General features: G+C 35.6%; 1 protein-coding gene across 4 annotated transcripts in view; it reads right to left on the bottom strand.

The window, feature by feature from the left end:
* LOC308193890 (uncharacterized protein) overlaps positions 1 to 19,409 on the bottom strand; it is a 430,978-nt gene that overhangs the window by 238,795 nt on the left and 172,774 nt on the right. For all 4 annotated transcript variants that reach the window (XR_013950031.1, XR_013950032.1, XR_013950033.1 and 1 more), the window contains one exon: positions 3,333 to 3,448. Coding sequence is in view for 1 of the 4 variants with exons in the window: in XM_080588993.1 (XP_080445119.1) it covers positions 3,333 to 3,448 (116 nt within the window). In the remaining 3 variants the exon portion in view is untranslated. The remainder of the gene's footprint in view (positions 1 to 3,332; positions 3,449 to 19,409) is intronic.

Below are 19,409 nucleotides of genomic sequence, written 5' to 3'. Positions count from 1 at the left end.
TCTCAAAGAATTATATGACCAATGAATCTTTTAGAGTACATTAAATTCTAGCAGAGTTTTGAATAAGAGGCTCTGTATACTTAAAACTAAGTAATGGCTAGCAACTCCACAAACAATTTCGTTCTGCTGTCATATTGTACTCTACAATATGTGTAATTCTGCATTACAATTACTACAGTTATTGCTATTTTTAACTGTCTGTACTATAGAAAACAAATGATGAACAGAGCATACATGTTGAATACGTCTGGTTTACAGCATTACATGTCATTACATATCCTTGAAGTCAGTGATCCTAACCAATCAATGCAGAGAAATCGATCAGAAGATCTTGATGAACTCCAGCAGACTTGCAATCTAGATGAAGGTACTAAGGTTAATTACTGGGTAATTTAGATGGAGGAAACAAACTATTTCATTTAAATTGCCATGAGGAGTTTTGAAGGCTTTTTTTTAATAAAATGTAAAAATATTTACAAATTAGGATGAAAGACTTGCCAAAGAATCTGTGTGTATTCTGTATATGTCACTAATTTTTTGACATGGCAAGGGGATGAGCACTTAGATAGAAAAATAATGACAGAACAAATGTGTAGATAACCTCAGAAAAGTTTAAAACAGAAATATAACATCAAGCATCCAGTTAGCCTAAAACAAGATAGCTTTGCTGAAGTCAACAGTGCTACAGTATTGATTTGAGTTAAAAAGCTTCTCATTAAATTCTCAATTCACATCCACTATTCTTTAAAATAAGTAAAAAGTGTTTTTCTGTTAGCAGAAAGCCTCCGAAGCAGCTGAAAAATAACATTTATTCATTGTGAACTAAGAAAGCCCTGGAACAGACAAAAAGCTTGTTTTGCCAGGAATCCATTGAAACAAATAGTCATTCAGCCTGCAATTCATCCCTTAGAAGCTTATTAAGGCAACATGTAAACAAATGTGGTGGTTGTTTTTTTGTTTTCTTTTGTTTTTTCCTTTTAGTAATCTGAAACACTCAGTCTCTCCTAGTCAGTTATGCCAGTTTCCCTTCACAAATGCCCTCACTTAGAGAGCTCTTACTCTGACAGTTGTGACTGTCCGTCTTTCTTAAACAGCTGTTCCTGCCACCTGTACAATAAATACCTGAGCAAGATCATAAGTATACAGATACACAGGACAATGCAACATATGAGCCAGGAAAGGAGAAGAGTACAAAGGTAAGCATGACTTTCAAGCTCAAGGGGGATTGGTGACATATACAAAAGTACGTATTGGACCCACTCTGACAGCCAAGCATGCCTACTGGAATCTCAGATCATCTGCTGGTTTAACCCAGCAAAGGAGAAGTTATGCCTGAATTGCAAGGACTATGTGAGCAACGTTAACAGGTAACATACTGTTCCTTTGTCCTGTAAGGACAAACTGCTCGGACATCTTCTGGATGATGTTTACACTAAGGTAAACTACCATAAACGTTTAATTTTCATATTTAGTATTTGGATGAAAAGAATGCTAGATTTATCTCCACTTACTGAAGTTTAACTATATCTCCCAAAGGGTTATCTTACTCTTTCTTACTCCCTATGGGCTTTTTGAGAAATGTATACACACTGTATGACCTGAGAGATTCTTTGTTCATAAATTTTTCTTGTGCATCAGTGAAGTTTCTCAGGTCTTGCAAGCTGAGTGTAACCTTGTACAGTAAACAGCAAGTTTCCTAAAGAAATCTAGCCTTTCTCCGAGGCTCTACTACCAAATATAGCAGTGTTCTTAGTTAAAGCAAATAGGAGTTAGAACAAGGAGATGATGTAAATGCTACCTATCATCTTGCCTACAAATACAATTTAACATGTAAATTATTCTTAAAAAAATAAACTTACCCACTAATGTAATTTATAAACTGTACAAGTAAAAAAAAATTTTAGTATAGTAAGTGACCATTGCCGTTATACTTGAAAAGGAAATAGGACTCCAAGAAGTTTGATGTTGCACCATTTAGATCTAGCAATAGTAATTATGATACTGAGTTTTATGAACCATGTTGATTTCTGTGACACAAGGTATAAATGACTTTTGTATTATCTGCAATCTTGTATTAACCAGAATCAATCTTACTATACTCTGGTGAACATAGGACGTAAAACTAAATGCAATTTAAGATTAAGGTATAATTTCAACTCAACTGAGATTAACTCATCCAAAAATTTCTGTCACTTATATCATCTCACATGAAAAGAAGACACACTTAATAAATGGAAAGGCCAGAACAGTTCTTACACATTTGTTTTTAGGTTTGCAAATCACTCAGTAAAATTTCCCAAAGAAGTAGGCTTCCTCTTTTACTCTCAAATTAACTGCAAACACTATACCAATTTACTTGGAACATTTGCCTAATATAAGTCTAATTTTCACATGTGAAAGCTACTACATTAGTCAGAAAGGCTAGAAAGAAGTGTATTTCTAATCGTCTCACAATGGGGACCCAGCAGTTCTGACTGTGTCTATAAATATATTATACATCGCAATAATATTTATAAGAAAAATAAAAGTATTTTATATCATAGTCTTGCTCGAATACATGCAGCTTATCACACTGGTTTCCATGTTTGTTAAACATCTCCAAATTCTACCACTTCAGCAAAATCAGATGACAAAACTAAGATCAGATTAGTGCTGCCCCTACTGAAGGCTAGAATTGTTCCACATTCAAGAAAATGAACAAAATTGCCATCTGGAACATAAACAAATTTCACACAGATCTGCTAACAAACGGACTGAAAGTCTCACTCCCATACTGCCTGGTTAAAGAGAAGCAGCATTTAAAATGAAGCAAATGCCTATCTGCTCATTATTTTTAATTACACTTTAAATTAAAGTCTCCAATAGAGCACAGGCAAGTTAAGTGATTTTATTTTATAAATAAGTTTGCAAACTAAAATAAAAAATCCTAAAATCCGTTATCTCTAGCTGAAAGAAATTTTGTATTTTTCATACCTATAAAATATTTCTGAAGATGTATGTTTTAAAAGCATTTCATAGAACTGCAGACAACCTTATATTCTGAAGTGTTTCAAATGTCTGCAGCTACAGAGGTGTTTTTTTTAAAGGTCACTGAAGACCTAGGTTTCTACAGATCATAACATCCTATGTGCTTTTTTCAGGATGCATCATTATATAAACCATTACTTATAACAAACTCCTTGGTATGATGCTATTGCATCTACATATTGACTGAGCCCATAGTGTTGGCTTACATTTGTATCAGGAAAATTCGGAGGATGGAACTATCAGTCTAGTTGTGTTCAGATAAGGTCTGACCTAACACATTCCTAATAATGACAGTACTGACATACCTGGTATGCTCCAGGGCCAGGGATGGTCTCTTCTGGTTCGTTAAAACACTCCACTTTGGAGTCAAATGCAGATATGTGGGAATCTGACTTCATCACGGAATTGTATGCTCCAGGACCTACAAAATTAGAGAGGAGGAAGAATGAAATTATTAAATGAATACCCTTTTTTTAAAAAGGACTGAATCATTTCTTCATCTAATTCTGTATGCAGACACACTTCTTACTATATTTTGGGGGGAAAATGAGTTAGTAGGATATTTGAACTTTTAAAAATGTTTGCAATAGTACCAAAAGATCATGCATTTAGATCTTCTAGAAGAGGCTACTATGACGTAGCACCAACATATTTCCACCATCTTGGCAAAATGGCTTAGCTCTGTTTTAGAAGAATTATGAGGTGGGAAGTGCTCACCCAGTCTCCATTCTACAGGGGCTTTTGCATTTCTAGCAACAAATCAGCTACCATATACGGGACCAAATTTGACTATAATAAAACAGTAGCAACCAGGCAATATCTAGACAGGGCATCAGGCATGATGAGTTTGGAGAATCACACTGGAAACTAATACTTTTTTTTCTTTCTGGTTTCTCTTCACTTACAAAAAGGTAATCAATACAAATGCAGCTCCATCCTTATAGAATAATCCAGCATTGCACATCTCAGAAAAACAGACTGTTTTAACAGCACCTAATCTTTCTTAGATCAGTGAAGCCTCCAAGTCTTGTCTAGGAGAATTTCTGCCATTTTACCCTCATTAAATTTCTCCCTGCTTAATCATACTGGTTTATTAGGTTACATAAGGCCTCAGAAAGTATGATAAAATGAATATATGAAAATAAGCACAGCATCTGTATGTGCCTACAGTGACTTTGGAAAGCACCACTGCTGGGAGTAGGAACATTTCCTTACTTTGTATTTGTGATTTTATTGCTATTGTGTCCAAAAAGCTTTGAATACCTAAGAAAATGTTTCTATTATTGTCATATCATTAGAGAAAACTTCTGATTCTGCATATAGATTCATCTTTCCTTTAAAAAAATAAAGAAAAATGCATATCACCACCACCTTAGCTTCTTCTTATCTGGAAGCTAAACAACACCCATTTTCACAGGAAGTCTTTCTTCCTCAGGGAAGGCTGAGGACACTTGGGTTATCCAGTCTGGAGAAAAGGAGGCTGAGAGGCAACCTCATGGCTCCCTGCAACTTCCTGAGAAGAGGAAACAGCGAGGCAGGTGCTGGTCTCTTCTCCCTGATAACCGATTACAGGACATGCAGGAACACAAAGCTGAACCACACTGGAGGTTCAGGCTGGACATTAGGAAAAACTTATTTACTGAGAGGGTGGTCAAACACTGGAACAGGCTTTCTAGAGAGGTGGCTGTTGCCACCATGCCTGCTGGTGATCAAGAGGCACTTGGACAATGCCCTCATTAATATGCTTTAACTTTTAGTTAGCCCTGAAGTGGTCGGGCAGTTGGACTTGATCTTTGTAGGTACCTTCCAACAGAACTACTCTAGTCTATTCTCATACTTGGTTTAGTGCATGCACTCTGTTGCCTTCCAGCTTCTGAGAAATATTCAATCTGTTTACTAGTACATCTGGATAGAAGCTGAGTCATACGCTCCCTTTCCTACTCTAATACTATGTTGCCTAGCATAAATGCTAGACAGTTCATGCTATATTTCTTTATAACTGTTTCTGCCTTTACTGTGGCATGAGCAGATTTTCTTACAGTGACACAGCAGTTAATGGAAGACAGCAGCTTCACGATTAATTTAATTTTAACCATAAAACTGGAAGATCGCTACATAAGGAACACTAGATGGGAAATCATCCTTTTCTAATTTTCACTTTGCAGTATCTCTCTGGACTTTCAGTGTGAATGTATTTTCCCTTTTATTCTCTTATCTTTACCCAAGCCCAGATGTATCACATTTGTGTTCTCAGTGATCTTGTGTATTTGTACAGCAACTAGCACAACAGAGCCTTGATCACTGCTCCCAGGCAATGCTGTGATTAAAAAATAATAAAATAAAATAAAATAGAAAATAGAGTATTTTTCCTAGACAGTGGCCAAGAAATGACTGGATGCAGGGCTCAATCAAACAACTAAGTCTATCAGAACAGGATCAGAATCATATTTATCTAGGAACTGTGTCTAGACCAAGGTTAATCTGAATGGAAAGACAAATACACATCATCTTGTGATCAAGATCTGCTTAAGTTCCTAGAACATGAATACTCATTTTCTAGTGAATCACTTGCAAAAATAATTTAGCTGTAGTTTGATACCTAACAGGCTTTCTGCTCTTAGCATTTGTCATGAGCTTACTATTAAAAAAACCTTTCTCAAAGCATGTATATTCATGTATATAAAGAATTATTTTCTGGATTTAACTTTATTATATTTTAGATAACTCTGTCTGTATTGGGTGATAAAAAAGATATCATTTGACAAGCTGCTTGACGTTATCTTTCTGTCTTCCTACATTATAGTTGCTTTAAAACATTAAGCATTAAAATGTTTCTGTACTCTGCAGTTTTTGTTTAAGAATATATTCTCTATTATGTATGCTGCCACTCACAAGATACAGGTCAAAGACCTGCATAGCCTCTCAGGCATAACTTCCGAGTTGAATTATGTAGAAAGTATCTTCCGTTTATTTACTGAAATGCCACACTTTAATCACAGGTCAATGAAGAATAAAAACTTCTCATTAGAAATCAAATACCTATGAAAGGTATGTCTGCATCCAGATTGGTATATAATGGGAAAAATCAAAAGCAGGTGATTCTTATAATTCTATATTTTCCAGCCATACGGTAGCTCACTCTCCATGAAATGTCAACCAATGCTACAGGGCAAAAACAGCAGAGAACATGAGGAATGGGTAATTTAAAATGAAAATCTGCTTCTGGCTTCTCCGTCTGAGCATTCTACCACATTAGAAGAGGTCTGGAGAATTGCTCTTTGCAAATAAAAGATTTTAAATCCAACCTAGATTAGAAGCATAGATTTGTCTTTGCAATGAGGAAAGAATTTGTCATCCACAAATTATTCACTTGTTCCTCTACTTTACTGTTGCTTTTGCGATAGTTTATAAAACCTAGAAAAAACTACCGTGAATGAATGCTGAGGCATAAAAAAGTTTACTAGAGGACACATAATAGAGAGGAAAATGGAATTTCATATAGGAGTTTTGTAAAGTTTCTGATATATTCTGATCTTCTTTTCCCTGAACTCTGATGTAGCAACAAGAAATGGGAAAATGTACATATAATGGAAATAATATATTCCATCTAAGAAGCAGGAGGTTTATTATTCTTCCAATAATTCTGTCAGAGAGGAGTTGGATAAAAACAGAAGAACACAAAATAACAATGACTTATTACTAACTAATCTACACTTCAATAAAACATGAAATATGCAAAGAAAAATATTGCATAGGAGCATGTACACAAGATTTTGTATCAGACTTTGCTGGATTTGTGTGATCTGACCTTTGTTTATAATAAGAAAATCACATTAATTGTTCCAGAGCTATTAAAAATCAGTGTTAGAGGAAAAATTGCTGGAGATTTCAAGCAAGTTGAATATGAAACAACTCCAAAATCTTTACCAAAAAAAAATGAGAGAGAGAGAGACTCCTCCACAATTTGACATAAAAAAAAAGGGGGGGGGGGGGGGGCAGACAAATAATTTTAAATACTTAAACCCAAATTATTTTGTTAGGGTGCAGTTGGGCTATATTAATCTCTTCATCTACATAGATTATTAGATTATTTGTTCAAAACAAAACATCAGTGGACAATAATGAAATGAATCCCTTGAACAACAGTTCAGAAAATAACACAGCAGGTTCCTAGTTCAGTTTGGACCTGTAAATAGAATTATTATGATTCATGTTCCCAGGTCACCCTCCTCACCAAACCAACTGACCGTAGTTTTTTTTCCCCACCTTTCAAACGAGAGCCTACATAGCTGAACAAATGCTGCTCAGTTGTAGAAAAAACATCCACTTTGGGAATTTAAAGATTACTTTAACTACCACCCTATTAGAGAAAAGACTGTTAACTGTTACCCATGTTCTCCTCATTCAAGAAAATTGTCACTGTAACAGAGCAGCTTTTACATCTACAAGAGTTTTTAATTTGTCTCAGCTGTGTGTGATTAAGTCAAGCACCCAAAAGAGTCAGAGTTCACAGTAGTTACAAGGAGAAAAATACAATACAGCAAAGATGGTGAAGGCTCTGTTTCATTTAAAGCTCTTTCTCCATCAAAAAAAAATATATAGATAGATTGATAGATAGATGGATATTGTGTGGCAATGTCTCCACTCAAGCAGCCTCTCTCCTCACTAGTTGCCTTAGTTCCTACATCTGCACATATGGTCTATATCTTTTACAATGTGTAATTCAGTAAGAAAGTTCCCTGCTGCATTAGGTGTGATAATTTTTTTATCTTTTTTTATCTTTAAAATAACCAATGTTGCCTTCTATTCCAGCCTCTCCTTCCCTCTTTCCTATCAGTGGAGCAGCAATATGCAAAGCAGCCTAAGTCCCTCTTAAAATAAGCCTTGGACACAGGGCCAATGCGACAGACAAGAGGGACCCTACCCCTGTCCTAATCTCAGGTTCTGTGACATTATGAAATGCCTGAGCAAAAGAAGTCAGTAGGGAAAGTATTTCTCTCCCCTTTCCTGAGAAAATGGATGTTTATGTTTTATCTTTCCATTTCTACAAGGGCTTTACAACAATTATTTACGTTTTTCACACTTTAAGATTAATTTTTTATAAGATTTTCTACTATTGATGAAGCTGAAGGCAGTAAAAGAGCTTTTATGTTCTACAGATGAGAATTCTGTAATTTGTGAATATACCAGTAAGCTTTCTTAATTCAAGGTTAAAGTTTAATAAGTTTATCTAATGGATCTTTTTGTAGATTATGACATAATACCCTAAGGTTAAGATCTGAGGCATAATAAGTACAAGCTGCTGAAAGAACAGTGTTTTTCTGAAGCCTGGACTTGTCAATCCTCTAACCAGGCTGCAAAGCTCATCTTTTACTATTCTCTCTTCAGGTTGTGAAAGTGGATATATTATGGGCTGCAGTTACTCCAGTTATGTTGCAACTATTAATACATAGGAGAGGCACATTAAGCTCTAAATGTACACAGATACGAATAGTGGGGAAATGTAGATGTAAAAATACATTTTCATGGTGTGGGCTTCTAAACAGCAGTAGCCAGGAGATTTCATACCCTGTTTTCTGTAAACATAGCAGCAAGATCAGCTTCCCACATGGCACAATTTTGCAAGCAGTGGAAGAAAGATTCCAGAAGTTGAAAGGCAATATCCACCAAACTACAGTACCGTCTTTGTAAACCAGTGAAACTCATTGATTTCTTAACCACTGAAACACACGTTGGGGTGCCATTATAATGGATCTGAGTTCAGACAGAGAAAGGGTAGGGGAATCAAAGGCAGAGGCTTAAGAACACAAGAGGATCTTGAATCTCCTCTGGGAAACACTTTAAAGAAAACAAAACACTTTTCTGTTTTAATGTTAGTGCCTGGAACGTGTAAATGCATTATGTAACACTACTTTTCAGTTTATGGAATTCAAAACTTGTAGTTGGATACAATTAATCAGCACACACATATGAATTAAAAGAATTTTATGGGGCTAATTTGATTAAGGACAATTAGGATTTTTTACTTTTAATATAAAATATTTGCATGTTTCTGATTCATAAATATTAGCTCATCAACAACAAATGTACTTGAGAAAGGAATTTAGTACAGTAGAATAGAGTCATAGAACCACTGAATATCCCGAGTTGAAAGGGACCCACAAAGGATCACTGAGTCCAACTCCTGGCTCCACACAGGTCTACCCAAAACTCAGACTGTACATCTGAGAGAGTTGTCCAAATGCTTCTTGAACTCTGACAGGCTCGGTGCCATGACCACTGCCCTGGGGAGCCTGTCCCAGTGCCATTCCGTCTCCATGCCGTTCCCTTGGGTCCTGTTGCTGTCCCCAGAGAGCAGAGCTCAGCGCCTGCCCCTCCGCTCCCCTCGTGAGGGAGCTGCAGGCCGCCATGAGGCCTCCCCTCGGCCTGCTCTGCTCAGGCGTGAACAGGCCAAGGGCCCCTCAGCCACTCCTCATATGCCTTCCCCTCCAGACCCTTCATCATCTCTTGGATGCTCTCGAGTAGTTTTATGTCCTTCTGAAGCACAGAAAGTTCCATCTGAATAAGAAAAGGGAACTCCTTTACTATGAGGGTGACAGAGCACTGGAACACATTGCCCAGAGACACTGTGGAGTCTCCTTCTCTGGAGATATTCAAAACCCTTCCAACCTCAACCATTCTGTGATTCTTATGTTGTGGTACTCAAAATGCACGCAGTACTCGAGGTTAGGTTGTACCAACGCAGAGCAGAAATGAAGAAATTATCATACTATTCAATGAGTAGTTTCTATAGTACGAATGTAAGAAGTCCTAGCATTATCTACTGAAAAAGGCAAAAGATGCAAGTTTACCAGTAATTGCAGTATCATATCTGTATGAATATGTCTCTAGACTATAGTTTTCTTAGAATATTATCCTTTCACTTCCTCTAGAGTGCCTGAACTGTCAAGTATTATATAACGTACATGCATACATTTGTATTTGCCTGGTTTCAAAAAGGGCTGATACCTAAAATTTCAAACTGAATTACTTGAGAACAACACTGCTTGCTTCTTGGAATCAGATACATTCATCAGATACAGAGGAGTACAAGTATCTACTTATGTGATTCTTAAAATTTTATTCTTTACGATTGCTTGCAACTTCAACAATTTTGAACTGTGACCAAGAATTGCAAGCAAAAAAATTTAATAGGACAAATAAAAGGGAAAGTAAGTAATCTTGCCAGTAATAAAACCTTTCTCAGCTATTTTATGACTTAATCTAAAGGCTTAAATTAAATAGGAGGTACCTGTAAGGTCAGATGATTCTTTTGGCTTTCTTTAGTTGCTTTACACTGGGTAAAGATGCAAGCCGTAGAAAACCACAAGACATAATACAGATAAAAGCTTATTAGGTTTATTCCTTAACTCCACCTTATTTATTCATTTCATCTCAGTTGTGTACAAAGTTAAATTCTGCGGACTTCTGTGAATTGGAGAGACACGGAGTTGATGGATGGCCACTCTGCAGGTAAGGAATATGCTGGATGGTCACTCTCAAAGGGTTGTGATCAACAGGTCTACATCCAGGTGGGGATCAGTAATGAGTGGCATTCCTCAGCGGTCAATATTGAGGTCAGTGCTTGTCAATATCTTTGTCAGTGACACAAACAGTGACATTGGGTGTCATTGTCAAACTTGCTGAGGGAGCACTAAGCTGTGTGGCACAGTTGACACTCTGGAGGGATGGGATGCCATCCAGCGTGACCTGGCCAGGCTTGAAAGGTGTGCCTGTGAGAACCTCAGAAGTTTCAACAAGGCCAAGCTCAAGTCCTGCATCTGAGTCAGGGCAATCCCAACTACAAATACAGACAGGGTGGAGAATTGGGGCCTACAGGAAAGCTGGGGAGGGACTCTGTGTTCTGTGTAGTGTTAGGAACACTGTATTCAAAGGTAGTTGTTAAGTCATAACAAAGAGAAATGCTAAGTAGATAAGTGGACAGTAGAAGGCCTCACTGTTCCAAAATAAGGTAGAAGCTTGGAAAAAAAAAAAAGAAAACAGGATGAGCAGTGTGATGTTTGTTTTACTGTTCTCACAAGTTCTCAAAACATAAGAGAGAAAAAAAAAGGAAAGGGAGAAATTAAAGGGTTGATCAAAAAAAATTGTACATATATGGTATAGAGGAGCGTCGAGTAGCTTGTAAACCTATAGTACTCAGACAATGAGGAAACAGGGGAGGTGATCAGGTGTCGGGTAGTAGGGAATAAAAGGTTATGATATGTTTACTATAATGCGCTCCTAATTGGCAGGATGCCCACCATTGCAATCACAAATAAAATAGCTTCACAGAAGGTCCTGTCTGAAGAAAATTATTGAGATTTTTCTCACATCTTTAAGGTCCCTTCCAACCCAAACCATTCTATGATTCTATGAATGTCCCAAAGCAAGCACATAGACCCCAAACTACAGGCATAAGGATTCAAATATAAAAGAAAATGAAAAATAAATAGCATTCATAATACTGAAATAATTTATTTTCTCATTTGGCCTAGGTAGTGTAGAATACTCTGATGTCAAGTAGTTTGACAAACCCTTCCAAAATGACTTATACAGTCCTCTAACCAGTCACAAAGTTGCCTAAATCTCTACGTATTTTCTTCAGATATATGATAGCTGAGCTTCTGTGGGTGGACTGACAACTGGAACCATCTTTTCCATTCATTAACCAGTACAGACATGTCATTTAACAAGTTTCCTTTCTGACAACTGTAATGTATTATAACTTTGATTCTTCATTCTTATTTTGATTTTGATAGTGGTTTTAAAGGAAATTCTTTCTAGAAAAGCGAGTGTAACTATAATATCAGCTTCTACTTTTATCACCTTTCAACTACTTCTGTTCAGTTCAAAGATATTTATCAGTCTCTGAGCTTTGACAGCATGATGGACATTTTCTCTTTTGGCATCATTGTCATATATAAAAAAAAAAAGATTCCACAAGCCACATTACATTCTCAGTTACACTTGCACAACTCACTGTATTGAAATTACATGGGAATATATCCTTTTTCATACCAAAAGTTGCTTTAAATCAGCATTGATAGTAGGAACAAAATGTTTTAAAAATACATTTTGTAACTAAAAGTGTTAGATATAATTAAATATGCATACTAAGAAAATCCGTTAAGAGAACACCAATTACAGGGTCATCATATAGAGGAGAAAGTAGTACATAATATCATAAATTCCAGGTAACTATTAGTTTTTACAGGCCTTTTAAAAAAAAAAGTCTCAGTAATAACTGAGACTGATGCATAAGACTTTGTTCAGGAAAGTAGGTAAACCCATAGAAAGCTATCTCTTTGTGGTAAAGTAATATATAAAACAAACATTACAAATTTATTGTGTTGGTTTATAAACTGCAGTAAAAAATAAGTAGCCTTACAGTCCAACATTTTACCGACTACTTGTGTAGTAGTGTGAAGCTACAATGCAGCAGTGAGGCTACAAGTTTTGTTTTGTTTTTTTAATATGTTTGACATTTTATTGTCCATAAATGTTGCAACTTATGCAGCAGCAAAGATATGAAAAAAAAAGTTTAAACTGTGTGCTTCTGAAGACAAATGATTTTCAGCACGTGTCTCACAGCACATGATGAAGTTTGTGTCTTCCTTAGAAGATGAAGCCTTTGTTCACTTTACACTGAGTGACCTCTGCTGGTAAAAATAACTTATAGACATGTTAAAATTCCACTAAACACACATTTACCATTAAGTCATGTACATACACATACAGAAGCACATTCACACTCATTTTTCCTTATATCAGGTAGATATATACATGTAATTATGGCGTTTGCATGCTCAGACAGTGTTGAAGCAACACTATATTTATGTGTTGACACACCAAGTTTATCTTTCTCCCTGAGTCCTTTAAAGAACTGTGCAGCTAGAACTTAGTTTGGAGGCAGCGTATTTGAATAAGCTAATGAATAACTAGTGGCATGTGAACTATAAGCCTAGAAATTTCTTTTACATATGGATTTGGGGTAATAAAGTGGTACAAAACAGCTTATTCCACTCTTCTTTCTGGAAGACATCTGAATCTGGAACGCAGCCTTGCATGTTCTGTGAGGGTTTTTTTGGAGATCACAAACTGATCAAATAACTAAAAAATCTTATTTAAACATTGTTCGTAGTTAATATAAATCTGTGTTAAGAGAAACCTCTGGTTTTACATATCCTTAATGGAGTATAAATCAAATTTATTTATTTTACAGTATGTCAGAATGATGGCATGAAACTCTTCTATTAAATGCTCACCTCTGATTTAAAGAAAAGCAATTAGAACCATGAGATCCTTATAATCCAGAGGAACAGAAGACAACTAAATCATATTCATTTGCAGAGTTGCGTTTGCATTATAAAAACATTCACAAACTACTAGACTAGAAATGAAAAGAAAGCACACCAAAATATTAATTAATAGGAACAACCAGTTTTTATTTCTCTCAGTAAATATTCACAAAATAGTATGAAAAACATCTTTGTAGAAACAAACTATTTTTCATGTTTTTGATATTATAACTAATATCTAAACTCTGAAGTATTTACAAAAGTGTCACAGTTGATGCACTCTAAAGAGTTTTGACCAAGAAAATTATTACAATTCATGACTGCTGATCACTGCAATATTCTATCTTATTTAACAATGTCCATGGAAAAAAGAGAAACACATTAGGTCTCTGCTTCAGCAAATACTGAAATCTATTTATATGCAAATAAGCTATCCATTATTAGTATGAGAAAAAACATAGGCATAAAGGAAGAAATAAATTATCACTAGAAACCCTTAATGAAATCTATTTCAAAACATAACATTTTACAAGAGCCCTCACTCATGTAATATTTGTTCAAGCCTAGAAGGGAATTGGTGAGTTCTGCACTTAGATGAAAAATGATACTACATTATTTCCCATGCTTATTTGTTATATAAAATGCATTTATCCTTCCTTAAGAGCAACTTGCTAATTGTAAATATACTGTTTCCTTATAAAGGAAGTGTATTATCATGCTATAATGAAATTTTATGCTCATATTCCTACCAGCAATTTTAAATTATTCCATTTTTTGTTAAATAATGAACATAAGAATTTGGGAAAAACTCAAGATTGTACTCTTTATTCTAAGAAAAAAAAATCTTCAAAAAATAGGACAAACACTGAGAAAAATTGTTTTTTGTTTCATGGCTGAAAATAAAAATGGATCCAGTGCCTTTAAAAAAAAAAAAGAGAAAAAGAAAGAAAGTTACCACTTCCTGCTTTCCTGCCTATAAGATGTCAGTAGCCTAAAATTTGTTTCACTGAAATAAAAAAGGTTAGATAACTCCACTGAAATATACAGTGAATTCCACAAAGTAAAGCAGGAAATCATATAATGCCCAAAACCTACATTCGGAACTTTGAATAGTTGATGGCCAGCTCAGATGTCAAAATCCTAACTACCAGCTCTTCTTAGTCCTCACAGCCCATGACTGTTTTCCCTCCCAGAAGATGTTCCCATGTAAACTACATTTAAGTGGAGATAAGCACAGAAAGTTTGACACTGTACTACGATATCTTTGGAAAAAATAAATGAAAATATCTATTTTATTCCAGATTATCAATCATCTACCCAGAACCCCCTTCTCTAAATACATCATTTTAATAAAATCCTGTTTCTGTGGAATTCTATTGAGTTGAATTAGGAACCTAATCCAGCAGAAAATTCTCCCCCCTAGCATCTGAGCCCTAATTCCAAGACAAAAGTACCTCAGTGTGCTGTAGCCAATGCAGAGGCTTGCTGCACCTAAGAGACAGAAGTAAACTGAAGAGGATATTGCTTGCTTGACTTGAACCTCAATTTAAGCTGACTAAAACAACTAGTGGCAGCACGTAAGTAATCTGTAACACTGCTAACAAGTAACCAGCATAACCTTTAAAGCACTTTCTCATACGACCAAATATACACATAAACAACATGTAATTGCACACAGTCAAATGAAGACTCAAGGTGTAGTTGGAAAAAAGAGAATAGGAGAACATGTGCAAGCAGTAAAATCCTGAATATAGGATTTCAAACATGAAGGGAACATTTGTGGAGAAGTCAGAAGAAGGTCCCCATCCAAAAAAAAAATAAAATGAACTACCAGGAGCAGATGAAATCCTCTCATTTTTCATGCATGAGGAGGAGCATGAAACAAGGACGAGCATTACAAATCGAGAAGAAAAAGGTCACCCTATGGCTTCAGCTTCCCTCATCAAAGAGGCTGGAGGCTGGTCCCCTCAGCCTCAGCAACTGAGACCCATGCAGACCACAGCTTCCAGTGCTGATGACATGGCATCTGCTCTGTGGGACTGTACACGCACAGCTAATGTGGGATATGATCTTTAAGGACCATCTGTTTGATTACTTAGTGACAACGATTGATAATGAGTCAGAGCTAGCCATTAGCACAAAGTGTATTACTAATGAGCATCAGCCCAGTAAAGTGGTGCTCTGGTTTATCCGAACATTTCCACTGCAGCAGTTCCTAACTATGCACTTGTTCAGCTGCAACAGGCCACTCATCTATGGGAAATGATATCTACAAAACTAGTCTGAAATTACTAATTACACTGTAACTTAGAAGATCTGAATGTCGATGTTATTTCTGTGAAACTAGAAGAAGTTTTTGATGTAAGCAACACCACAAGAAAACCTTCACTTAGCAACGTCATCATGTTACTTAAGCATATATTTTTTCTCATTATTTTAATCCTTCACTTCTTAAATAAAATTGAATTTCTAACAAATTTATTTTATTGACACTGTGCTGCTTCTGGATCTTGCTGTATTAGCAATTCCAGACAACTTATCCTGAATTACAGATTAGCTCTAGCAAAGAACAGCCAACACAGTAGCTGCTGTAGATTAAGGAGGACTTTAAGAAACATGGTTTCACTGTCAAATCCTGTAATTTATGGATTCATAGTAACACCTCAAAAGTGAGGCATTTGCCAATATTGCTTTCAGTCAAATTTTGAACTATCCCTACCTCTGATTCTTCTGTATCTCTGATACTAAAAGAATAAAAGAACAAGAGAACAAGCAAATTTCCTTAATGGTCTAATAAATCAAAATCACATCAGTAAAAAGCAATTACAGCATATTTTACTTCATACCACTCATACCACTCAAGTCAATCTCTAAAATTATGTGTTAATTTCCTTTCAAGTGATACCAAAAAAAAAAAGTTTCCCCCAATGCACCTCTTCTTTGACCTTTTCATTGATCAAATTATCCCATATTCCCTCAAAACCTTTTGAATACAGTGACACCATTAGAAAGGCCATAGCTATTTAACAGCTATTGCTGCTGTTGAAATCTGCCAACAACAGTATTCATAACACTACTAAAAAGGTGTATTTTTCAAAGGAAAGGGTCTGTTGATGCCTGGAACTAATGTCATGCCTCCCAGTTGCTTAAAACCTACAAGCTGCTCAATACCAAATACTTTTTCAACATTAAGATTAAGCTCTGGATATAAGATGAAGAAAAAAAAAATCAGTTCTGAATATGTCAGTCCTTCTAGGAAGGGAGGGTGACTCTTACTTGTGAATCACATTGGTATACATCGGGACTACTCTTACATATTTTAGCATGTGACATAAATTGGCATTTTAAAGAAATATCAATTTTTTGTTTGTTTTTCAAAACAAAATAAATAAATAAATTACTGGATGACCCAGAACCACTGCTGTTAATAGAAGGGGATTCATTAAGAACCTCAGGGGACTAAAAATACACTTCATAAGCTCTGTTTCTTAGATAAAATGTAGATCTCAAACTAAAAGCATATGATAAACATACACCAACGTGTGTATGAGTATTATTTTCTTAAGAAAGATTTTTAAGAAGCCACAGTTATATAAAAGTATGATACACTATTTATATACCTTCTTTTCCGAAACAGGGTTTATAAGATACAGATTCAGCCTAAATTTAACAACCATTTTACAACCAATTATATGCTTACTTCAACAAAATTAACAGAGAGCAAACCCAGCTTTGTGGAAACTCTACAACATAACCAACATCAGAATTACTCAGTATCAGTCATTCAGCCACAAAAGAGAAAGATATACATAATTATTTAACTTCACAATGAGAGTTAAATCACTTCCCCATGAACTCCAAGAAAGGAAAAAAGTCATGATAAACACTCCCCAAAACAGAACAGACAAGTTTCCAGGATTTCAGTCGTGCATTTCCTGAAATGTAGTATACTTAATCCAGTAACTAAGAAAACACATTGCACAAACATGAATAAACTAACTCAGGTAATCAATAAAAGAAAAACATCCAGTAGCACATGGGCATGTATTTTTATAGACCAATTACTTCTTTTATCTCTTGGTCCTAATCCTCAAGAGTTTAGGATTTCTTCCAAAAATGAAGCTAAAAGCTGAAAATTATAACTCTATTGGATGCAAAATATCATAGACTCAATACAGGGACTGCTTTTATGATGTTACTCAATCTTTCTCTTCTACGTTAATTTCATGTTCTGTCTCCTTTTTCCCCAGTAAATAACCATCATATCCCTTCTATCCTTTTTTCTCATTAACATTCTCTCCCCTCCATGGGTAACAGCTGCCTTTCATTTGAGAGGATTTGAAGCATAGAAAATTGCATCCAAAGCAATTGTTTGCACATTGTAATCTCCTTTGAAATTTGCTTGCCTGTCTCAGACCTGAAGAAGGGCCTGTGTGCCACCAAGCTTCCTACTTTTTCTTCTACAATCAGTCTCTTACACTTGCAAGTACCTGTGAGAACCACAAAATATCCATCAACTTAAAACAAAGCTTATTACACCTCTGATTTAAGACTTCAAGCTTCAGGTTAGGTGAAACAGATTAAAATGGAAGAAAGAGAGAAATGAAAGGAGAAGTACAACATGGGACAGCTGTGAGAGACTGAAGAGGTTTGTTGGAAGGAATGCTGCAGATCCCTGTCCTTTCATACAAATCGGAAACCACTGTCAGAATGGTCTGAACAGGTCTCAACATGCTAGGAAACAAAAGTGACTACAACTACTTGTACAATGTGTAACTGGGGTTAGGAGAAAAACAAATATCATTTCAACAAGTTCAGTTTATTCCATAGCCAATTACTTTTAAGCAATATGAAAAAACCAGAAGTAATCTTTAACTGTTATTCTGTAAAGAGGCCAGGGCTTGATACAGTTTTGCTGTATGGTGTTCTCTCACGTGTGTGATCATTTTGCCCATGAAAGTGAGAACTCATTATTTTCAGGGAAATAAAACTGCTGTATTCTTAGAATAATGAGCGGTATGGCAAACAGATGATCACCATCACCTTCAGTTTTAAAGTTTTTGATAAAACATTTTCCGTTCTATTTACAGACTGGGCCGATTTTCAAGTTTGCAAAACCTTCCCTTAGATAGTGTCCTTTAACATAGTAATACTGAGTAACTTCCTGACATACGCAGTTTTTCCTCAATCTCACTTACACAGATTTTCTCAAATTTAAGCCCAGACTAGAAGCACATTCTTCGAACATGAAAATACTTCTCAGTTTGTTTTTACTTGCTTGTTTTTGACAGGATTGTTTTATTTTCAAGCTCTACATATTTTTGGTAGTGGAAAAGGAGTAAAAATACTTTTTTTTTTTTACCTTAGGGTAAAATATCTGGTCACACTGCTATGATTTTAATGAGTCTGCTAGATGAAAACAGAAGAACATTAAAAATTGTGAAAGACAACTCTGCTTTATGAGAGAAAATAAACAACTAAGACTTCACTTCTGTGCATAACGAGTAGGTAATTGACACTCCACGGGTCTCTACTATTAAAAAACATGCAGTGATAGAAAAAAATAAACACTACATCTTTTTTAAAAACTAACCCAAAATACTAACAACCTTCATAAAACTACATTCACAGCATGTCCAGAACGATAGAAATATGTTTCGTGTGTATAATCCATACTCCAGAAAACCTTCATCCCTTTGAAAATTACAAAATGTCCTTGACTGTGTTTACTCAGATTATCTGTAGCATTAGATAGGCAGACCAAAAGAATAATAATGAAGGTTTTCTGCATGATTATAACATGGAACTTAGAACTACTGAATATGTTCTTTTTAAATTATAGAACAGAATTATAGAATCATTTCACTTAAAATTAAAAAGCATCCCTAGTCACTACATCACAGACAGCACTGATGTGATACATGTACTGATACTGAGCGGTGTATAGCTTACACCATGTGCCTTTAATTGGTAGTCATAGTTGAAGACTAAGATAGGCTCCTGGCAATTTCCTTTCCTTTGAAGCTTCAGTTTAGCATGCATACC

The sequence above is a fragment of the Anser brachyrhynchus genome (genome assembly GCF_964034855.1).
Source record: "Anser brachyrhynchus genome assembly, chromosome: 4".
Classification (NCBI taxonomy): domain Eukaryota; kingdom Metazoa; phylum Chordata; class Aves; order Anseriformes; family Anatidae; genus Anser; species Anser brachyrhynchus.
The sequence above is the reverse complement of the archived record's forward strand: the minus strand, read 5'-3'. Positions and strand labels throughout refer to the sequence as shown.